The following is a 9,390-nucleotide window of genomic DNA, read 5'->3' as shown; positions in this document are numbered from 1 at the left end:
TTGAGGAAGTTGCTGCCTATACAGCGGTACCGGCCACTGTGGCTCCGGTTGACGTTGCTCATGGTGATAATGCTGCTGTTGCTGCCCTGAGCAAATGTTGTGATGCTGCCTCTTTCAATTTCACGCTGCCACACATACTGGATGGGCTCAGTCCCATTTTCCACGTTGCACTGCATCTTTACCGTCGCTCCTTCCACTGGGAGTGTGTCTCTTACCAGGACAGATGGTTTACTAACAGGGACTGTGAAAAAACAAATCCAGCAACAAATCAGTCAAAGGCTCGCCTTTATGTGAATATTTTAGACTCGGTTGCCTTTCAAAATATTGCACATAACAAGAGTAAAACAGTGGTTATACATTTGTTTATAGGTCAGGTTTTGCCTTGGTTTTCAAACTAAAATTTATGACAAACAGGTTATAAAATGTTATTTAAGTGGAATAAGTAAAAAAATATATCATTTGTATTTTTGTCTTACCAGAAATTATATGGCCCTGTGGGAAAAAAAATCCACACACTAACAATTTTACGTTGTATCAACACAAATTTAGCAACCATTTTCATCATCATTAAATACTTGAATGTACAAATTGGCAAGCACGTTAAGTGCCAGTCTTAAGGTGGCAATGCAACTTTAAATGCTCTGACGTTTTTATGCTTTACACTGTTGCAGTTGCCAGTGTTTTACAATTAAATTGAAGTGATTGGTTCTTCTAAATTTATGCATATAAATGAGAATTTATGGCGTTTCGCTTCACATAACAAGCACTTCATCAGCAAAATATCTCTTAATTCCCAAATCATTTATGCTGTTTGTGACCATGAGCACTGACCCAGTGTAAGTCCACAGGTTTTTGTTTGAGTCACAAGCGGGTGTTTAGCAGCGCATACGTAGGCCTTCCCAAACTGAAAGGCGCTGTAACGAACAATCAGAACGCTGGAGCTCTCTTCTCCGTCTTTGCCCTGACCACCTGGACCTTTCCACCACAGCAACGCTGTCGGGAACCCTCCACCCCAGGAGCAGGACAGCACCAGAAACTGTTTGTCATCCGTCACATTGGCGAAACACACAGGCTCTGCAAAGGGGGCATCTAGAGCAGAGGGAGTGAAACATGACTGAACGACTTTCTTTCTCTCATTCATCATTTTTATTGAGCTTTCTGGACTCACATATGACTGTGCTGCAATTCATCTGCTGCTTTAGAGCAGGATGGGAGCCATGACAGGTGAACAAGCTGCTGTTAGCAGTTAAACCTCCAGAGGGCAGCAAAACGTGTGCACCCATTGGATTTATTTGTTGTCCTGCAGGGATCAGGTCTCCAGTCCAGTGAAGGGACGGGGAGGGGAATCCACCGGGCCAGACGCAGAGCAGCTTCAGTGAGGTGTGATTCAGAGCCGGCTGCATGGAGCAGACGGGGGAGCCGTCAGGTGGATCTGCAGGGATTAAATATGTACAGTAAGAAGTGAGTCACTGGGGAGGGAGGTGCACTAAATATTTGTTCACTAACATAGCTTATGTAGATCATTTAATAATTTCCAGCTGTAGGTTGTCAGAACAGCAACTATCTACATGATTCCATATTCTCGACTGCCTGCATGGGTTAAAAAGCATTTAAATGTTTTATGTGGCAATAACTAGAAAGAAATTTACAAAATACTTCTGTGTGTAAAATAATTTTATTGAATAGTGATTGAAAATAAAGTAGCAGATGAATTTGTCACTAATAAGATCAATTGTTATAGGTATGACTTAGAAAATGTTGCACACCAAATAGTGTCTCACAGTTTATATCAAATCTGTCATAATAAGAGAAAAATCTATTGAATCTGTGGGAGCTAATATATAGAAATATATAACAATTTAATTCTTAAGATTTCATACTCATCTGTGAAACTAGGAGAATCCTTTTCAATGATTTGTTGAAAGTTAAGAAGTTTTGAAGTGATTTTCTGTTAAATCCTTATAGGCAGTTAATATCTGCAGCAGATAACTGTATTAATGTCCTTTCTGAGTGCAGATCTGGATTAAGTAAACCTTAAGACTGAAAGTAACAGTTTGTCCAAGTTGGCCCAAGACCAAAGTGAATTTTCATCATCTTAAAACAACAAAAAAATATTCAAGTTACATTGCAATTTAGACATTTAAACTATTGTCATGTTGTGCATTTATTTGCCTAGGAAATAAAGATGGGAGGTGGGAAGGCATCAATAATATTCATGATTGAAAATGTATTGAGAATGAAGAAAGCATTTGATAAAACTATTTGTGAGTGAAATGTATGAATCTGCATGAAGTGGTTAAATAAATAACTTATTAGGGATTTTTGTTATTATTCAAATCATCTTGGCGATAATAGAAAGATGCCAATGTACCTTCTTGCTTTGAGGACTGTTAGTTTTGTGATTGAAACCAGAAATAAGGTTTTGTATGAAAACTTAACCATCAATAACATCAAATCAGAAGAAAACTTCAGATTGATCAAATTAAAATAAAGAAAATGTTTTGTTGAAATTGATAAAAATGTGATACATTTCACTTTTGACTTGCCTGATGTTGTACTATGACATATTTGGATCAAGGAGCCTGCAGGGATGCAGCACAGAAAGAGGAATGGTCTGAATTTTAAAGTCCCACTTACAGTAAACTGTCAGGGTGATGGTTTTCCTGGACTGCGTGTTCAGGTAGGAGTTTTGTCCCACACAGGTGTAGCCACCAGTGTGCAGACGGAGAATCTTTGTGATGATGAGTTGCGGTCCAGAGTACACTTCAGAGTCATTGTGGAACCAGACGTACTGACCGGCTGGATTGGACTGGACTCGGCATGTCAGTGAAACCGTCTCATTTTCTAGCGCAGCGTAGCCCCGCTGTACAACACTGGATGGAGCCACGTCTATCTGAGGAACATCTGGACCAACTGAGCAGAAATAACATGAACATTGTCTAGATCAATGCTGTCAATCATCTATCTTTAGAATGGGGCAGCTGTTAAGTTGGCAATGGCTCATTAATCACCCAAAGATGCTTTTTTTCCCTTTGGGGTAACACTTTATTTGACGGGTTGCGAATAAAACTGTCATGACACCGTCATAAACATGACATAACGCCTGTCATGAACATGAGTAAGTCTTCATGAATATTTATGACTGTTGTCATAAAGTGTCATTTGGTAAATCATGACACTTTTAATACAAAGTTGACATTATTCAAAATGTCTTTGTTATGACAACTTGTCATTAACCAAGAAATCATGATCTGACATAAATTTGTTATAAAAGTATTACTGATTAAACTTTAGCTTTAATAACATAAAGCTACATAATTTTTAAAGTTTAATCAGTAATAATTTTATAACAAATTTATGTCAGATCATAATTTCTTGGTTAATGTCAAGTTGTCAAAACGAAGCAGTGCATAATATTAAGGTGGAAGGAAAGTTAGACATTTTCTTTTTTTGCAATCAAATATCTGAAAAGTGAAATGTGCATTTGTAAACAGTTGATCTCATGTGGCACCACCATTTTCTGCATTTACTGCTGCAGGTTCACACAGTTTTAACTTGTGGAGTGTTTTTGTCCTTCTGGAAGGTGAACCCAGTCCCAAATCTTTTTGCGGCCTCCATTAGGTTTCCTTCCATGACTGTCCTGTTTTTAGTTCGTTCTGACTAGTTTTTCTGCCCCTGCTGAAGAAAAGCCTCAATTTCTCTGAGGCCTTAACAAAGTAGCCTCATTTATGCTGATATCAAATTATATAGAGGGTAGCTATTAATTAAGTTGTGTAGTGCAAAGCAAATAAGGCAAATTTTGAATATTTAACACAAAATGCAGAGCACAGGGAATTAATTTAGTGGATCCTTTACTACTTACACGTGACGTTGAGCCATAACTTTTCTGAGCTCTCTCTGTTGACGGCGTTTCCTGCAGCGCAGCGGTACCAGCCAGTCTGGTTACGGACAATGTCTGTGATATTAATGAAGCTGGTGTTGCCCTGTGCAAACGTTGTGAAGTTTTCATTATACAGTTGATGCTGCCACATGTAATGTATTGGCTTAGTCCCATTTTCAATGTTGCAGTGCATCCAGACAGAAGATCCTTCCTTCGGGGACGCGTTGCTCATCAGGAGGAACGGCTTACTAACGGAGACTACAAAGAAAAGGAATCGCAGATGTAGGGAGACAGAAGATAATATAGTGTTCACTAAATGAAGTGTTTTTATTCATGGTGTGTGTGAAACTAGAAATTGCATTACTGAGCTATTCTACATTCACTCAAGGATTCTGACACCTGGGGTCAGGTTGGCATTTCCAATCAGGTTGGCTGGATTGGCTGCTTAAGCTTCTTTTAACTCTGTCATGCAACATGCTTTGTATACTGCGTTCAAATCTTGACAGGTACATAAGAAGCAGCAGCTAAAACACAATTCATTCAATTTTATGATGTTCAAAGCATCATAAAATTGCTTTGAACATTTTGAACACTCCTGCTTAGTGTATGAAGCAGGAGAATAACTTTTTCTGCATTTCTGCTGGAAAAATGTAAGTTTAGTCTGTGTCTTCAGTAAGAAAGGTGTTCAGAACCAAATGATAAATGATTTATTTAAGCATCAGACTGGTACTAATTACGACCAAATGCTCGCTCTTGAGTGATGAATTTTAGGGACAAAAGCAATCTTATGGTTTTTGTTGTTTTTTTAAAGACAATTAGCATGTTGCATGTAATGAAACCATAAAATCTTTTTACAAAAAGATAACTGTCACTTAATTTATGCATTGCAGGTGTCTCTGCACATTTCCAAATTCATTGGAAGTAATAATTGATTGTTCTGTACAGCGAAGATGAGCACTGACCTAGTGTGATTCTGCAGGTCTTTGCTGCAGTCAGAAGTGGGTGTTTGGCATAGCAGGTGTAGGGTTTCCCACTGTGGGCAGTCCCATAAGGAAGGACCAGGATGTTTGAGTCTTCTTGTGCGTCCTTGCTTTGGTTTTCTGGTCCTTCCCACCACAACAGTGCTTTGGGTAGCCCTCCATTCCAGGCGCAGGACACCATCAAATACTGCCTATCATTGGTCACGTTGGTGAAACACAGCGGTTCTGAGGGAGGGATATCTGGTGTGAAGAAAAAAGCAGGTGAAATGTGCAAGTTTTCTGCCCAGTAAGTTATGAGAGACTTAATGTTCTTATTCTGGTTCTCACAGGTATGCGTGCTGCACTCTGTAGGTTGTCGTAGAGCAGGATGGGAGCCGACGCATGTGAACAAGCTGCTGTTACGATTCAGCTTCTCAGACGGGAGCATCATGACGTTGGTAGTCAGACGAGGTTGTTGCCCTGTGTCGACCTGTTTTTGTCCTGCCTGTGTTGGGTCTCCGGTCCAGTTGAGGGACGGGGAGGGAAATCCTCCGAGCCAGGAGCAGAGGAGCCTGAGAGCAGTGTGGTTGAGTGCAGACTCCACAGAGCACACGGGGGAGCCATCTGGAGGGTCTGCAGGACCAAACAACGTGTGTTATCAATAAATTTGCAATGAATTAGAGCTTAAATTAAGATGTTTGTGTGTATGGTTATATTTTTCAAGATGTTGGAAATGAAATTTTCTAACATGGAAGAACTTGAGACTGACAACAAAGATTAATGTGGGAAAGTGATGATTAAATTAAATGTTCCGGTCAAAGGTCACACTCACAGTAAACAGTCAGGCTGAGGGTTTTACTGGACTGGGTGTGGAGGTGGGAGTTCTGGGCCATGCAGGTGTAGTTGCCAGTGTGGCTTCGGAGGATCTTGTTGATAGTGAGGAGTGGTCTTGTGTAAATTTTTGAATCATTGTAAAACCAGATGTACTGACTGCCTGGATTGGACTGGGCTTCACAGTACATGGAAACAGTCTCATTCTCCAGAGCAGAGTATCCATGCTTTGTTATACGGAATGGAATCACATTTATCTGAGGTTCATCCGGACCATCTGAAGACAAACAATATGAGCAGAGTGTCAAAATGTAGGTCAGAGATCGACAGCCTACTCAGAACAAAGATGCTTTATTTTTATTTTTAAAAACCGTCACAGTAGAGGAAAAGTTCAAGTGGAGCAACAAACAGGAGGAAAGCATTTAAATGCAATTTTTTTTTATCTGCATCTAATCTGCACCTAATAGGAAAATCCAAAGTACTTACATGTGACATTTATCAACAATCGGTCAGAGGTCTCATTGTTGACGGCATTGCTGACTTCACAGTGGTACCAGCCAGTGTAGTTTCTGCTGATTCTGGTCACAGTGATGATGCTGCTGTTCTGTGATAAGTCAGAAATGTTTTTATTGAGAGTTTCATGTTGCCACTTGTACTGAAGCGGTTCAGAACCATTTTCAACACTGCAGTTCATCCACATTGAAGATCCTTCGATTGGAGATGCTTCACTCATCACGAGATACGGCTTACTGACAGGAACTGTATCGGAAACATAATCACAGAAGGCAGTGATGTTTTAGAAGTGCAACACTGTCAATTTAATTTTTAAGTTTTATACAGTCATTTTAACCTGATTTTTTCATTTCTAAATACTGTAACTTGTAGGAAACATCATCAGTGGATTTGGAGCAGCTAGCTTGACGTTTCTCCTTTTGTTTAGTACATTGTAGTTAAATGTTTTGGTATCAGACATTGTGCCTTTGGTGCTAACTCTGTGTTTTTTGCCAATGGGAACACTAGACACACAAATCTAAAGATCTTACTGTCTAAACCTTTTTGGAAAAATGTAGCAGGTGGATTGCTGAAATTAATCATGATTTTGTTCAAAATCATTCACCTGATCAAATCTGTTACTACAAATTGACTACAATCTACTTGAATGCTCCTGAAAAGGCTCATGTCATGACTCAGTCCCTTCGTTAAAATGTTTATATGCTAGCACTGTCTACACTAAACAACCCAAACTGATTTCACATGGAATGACCCATTGAGTGTTACCAGAACTGGGCCTTCATTGCTTGATTGTGTTTGATGACGTCAACTTAAACCTTTCAATACCCTCAGCGGGGAAACGTGAAACTGGTTTCTTGTTGGAAGGGGCATTTGTACTACGAGTTGCCTTTGCTTAGACAGTGATTGGGATAAATGGCTGCCATGTTTTTTTCTGAAGCTCGAGGTTTACCAGAAAAGACATTGGAGATCAGGGGCTCTGATTGCCATTTTAGCTCCTAATCTCAAAAGCTAATCTCAAGTATTGTTCCTGGAATTTGTTCAAGTTCTCCCAGGTTGGGGGTTCGAAATGTGTGATTTTTACTAAATGTGGTTTTCATCTGTCACCTCTGTTGCATACTTTGTCTGTTCTCAGAGGTTATCCCAGTGTTCAACTATGACATCCCTTTATTGTAATAGGGTACCCTTCTAACCATAGTCATACCTACAGGTGGGACTCTTACCTTGGACAGTCAGATGTACGTAGTAGTAGTAAACTATAGGCTCATGTTCAATGTCATAGAAAGCCTGACAAGTGAACAAACCATGTGCAGCCAGAGGCAGTTTCTCGATGCTTATTGATGCCGTGTTTGGGAGGATTGTCACTGGTCCGACCATCATAGCTAACTTCTGGATCCTCGGTCCTTTCCCCAAATCGTAGAGCACTGCTTTGATGCCATCAGTGCCTGGCTCAGTGAAGCTCCATATGTATAAATCAGGTAACGCTGCTCCACATTTGAGAACCACAGCTTTGTCCACCACCCCATACACACTGGCATCCTGATACACCACCTCTCCAGTGTGATTTATCTGAAGGGCTGAAGGAGAGAAATGACACCATGTTTTGTCGGTAAAATGTGTGTGTTTGTGTGAAGGAAACAAAGATGGAGGTGTCATGTGCCTTGCCTATGTTCAGCTGAAGCCAGGATTGATTACACATACACACACAAAGTTTTGTTTTACATATATATAAGCTTATATATAGGTTTGAGACTCTGTATATGCTAAATGTATTTAGCATTGCTTTTTGTTCCCTACACTAACAATGTGTACCATGGTATTATTTTTCAGTCATGAGTAAACTAAAAGAGAATAACATATGAACTTAAACAGAACTGATCTATTGCAATTGTGAAATTACATGACAGAGACAGATATATAAATAGATAAAACCCTTACCGCATGTTGCTAAAACTAATAAACTTGTTGAAAGAAATACAAATTCCAGCTCTAGCACTCGGGCCACCATTGTAGCATGATGATTCTTAGTCCAGCAAGAAGTTTAATCCAAAAAATGGGAAAGACATTGAAGGTTGAAGCTTACAAACACCAAAAAGAAAATCCCCTTTCTAGTACATCCTTTTTGCACTAGAATTGTGTTTCTTTGTCTGTCTAGTCCAAATGATTCTTCATGATGGCTGAAGGCACAAGGACTAAATTTAAAAACTTGATTTTGTCTTGTCCAGTCTTGGTTTTTGTTTTCTCTGCCCGTCTTTCCTCCTTTCTTTTCCTTCAGGGTTAGGATAACACGGGGATCGCAAGCTCATCTATTATGCAAGACATTTGCATGGGTGAACGGCTCAGACTTCCACACACACATACTCATGCATAAATGCACATACCTGCACATTACCTCACACAAGCAGGGCTGTTTGGGGCGAACATTCGAAGTTTTACCTGAATAATTTGGAATTCAAACTGGATCAAAACCTATTTCATAAAGGCATGCAAACATGAATTAAACATCTGAAAAGGCACATTCTTTAAGGATTCATACCTAGTTTGACGTTTTTACACAGAACCCTCTGAAAGTCTTCCAAGGTCTTCCAAGGCCGTTTTTGAACGTCCAACCGTTCAAAAAAACCGTCCGTCGGCAAAAAAACTGACCATGATCACATCAATATTCTAAGGAAAAAAGTTAAAGATAAATGCAGCAAAACAGCCTGGTAGTTTAAAAAGTTGAACACAATTATTATTAATAATCTGCGCTATAAAATAAGAAGAGAATTATCTAGGCTCTCTAGTTTTCCAATCAGACAGAAAAGGAACCCGTATTCTCTTTACGCAGTAACTCTGCAGCTTCAATCTTATTAGGCCTCAAGGCCCTCCACTGAGTTTCTGTCAACAATTAAACAACATTGTTCAAGCTTGAACAGCATGTTGACACATTTGATGATTGTATTACTCTGAAAAAGGATAAGACCCGGCATGCATGCAAAAGACTGAAATGAGTTTCCAACTCGCTCGAATTCTCACACACATAGGGCCAAGTCATACCCAGAGATAACCCTTACATGCATGAGGAGAACATGCCAACACCAAAATGATGAAAGAATGTGTTTCTGTCTAAAAAAAGGATTTGGAGGAAAATGCTTTTTGAGTTGATTGTTTAGTAAAAGAGTTGCATAATGTCCAAAAAGACACCTAAAGCAAAAGCCATAAATTGTTCAT

The 9,390-nt window shown here is 39.6% G+C and overlaps 1 protein-coding gene across 1 annotated transcript; it reads right to left on the bottom strand.

Moving 5' to 3' along the window:
• Positions 1-5,061: 5,061 nt before the first annotated feature.
• LOC111610102 (V-set and immunoglobulin domain-containing protein 10-like 2) lies at positions 5,062-7,557 on the bottom strand. Its single transcript, XM_023342537.1, has 4 exons — positions 7,404-7,557; positions 5,672-5,947; positions 5,240-5,472; positions 5,062-5,100 (listed from the first exon to the last, which is right to left on the bottom strand). The coding sequence occupies exons 1-4, from the start codon at positions 7,555-7,557 to the stop codon at positions 5,062-5,064; spliced, it is 702 nt and encodes a 233-aa protein (XP_023198305.1).
• Between the last annotated feature and the right edge of the window lie 1,833 nt (positions 7,558-9,390).

This window comes from Xiphophorus maculatus, chromosome 11 (genome assembly GCF_002775205.1).
Source record: "Xiphophorus maculatus strain JP 163 A chromosome 11, X_maculatus-5.0-male, whole genome shotgun sequence".
Taxonomy (NCBI): Eukaryota; Metazoa; Chordata; class Actinopteri; order Cyprinodontiformes; family Poeciliidae; genus Xiphophorus; species Xiphophorus maculatus.
The sequence above is the reverse complement of the archived record's forward strand: the minus strand, read 5'-3'. Positions and strand labels throughout refer to the sequence as shown.

Bases quoted from the DNA above. Each gene is read 5' to 3' on its own strand.
- LOC111610102 (XM_023342537.1), bottom strand. From the start codon at position 7,557: ATGGTCGGACCAGTGACAATCCTCCCAAACACGGCATCAATAAGCATC. The intron at 5,473-5,671 runs GTGAGTGTGACC...TTGGTCCTGCAG, and splicing joins CCTCAGCCTGACTGTTTACT to ACCCTCCAGATGGCTCCCCC. The intron at 5,101-5,239 runs GTCGGCTCCCAT...TCTTCACACCAG, and splicing joins ACAGCAGCTTGTTCACATGC to ATATCCCTCCCTCAGAACCG.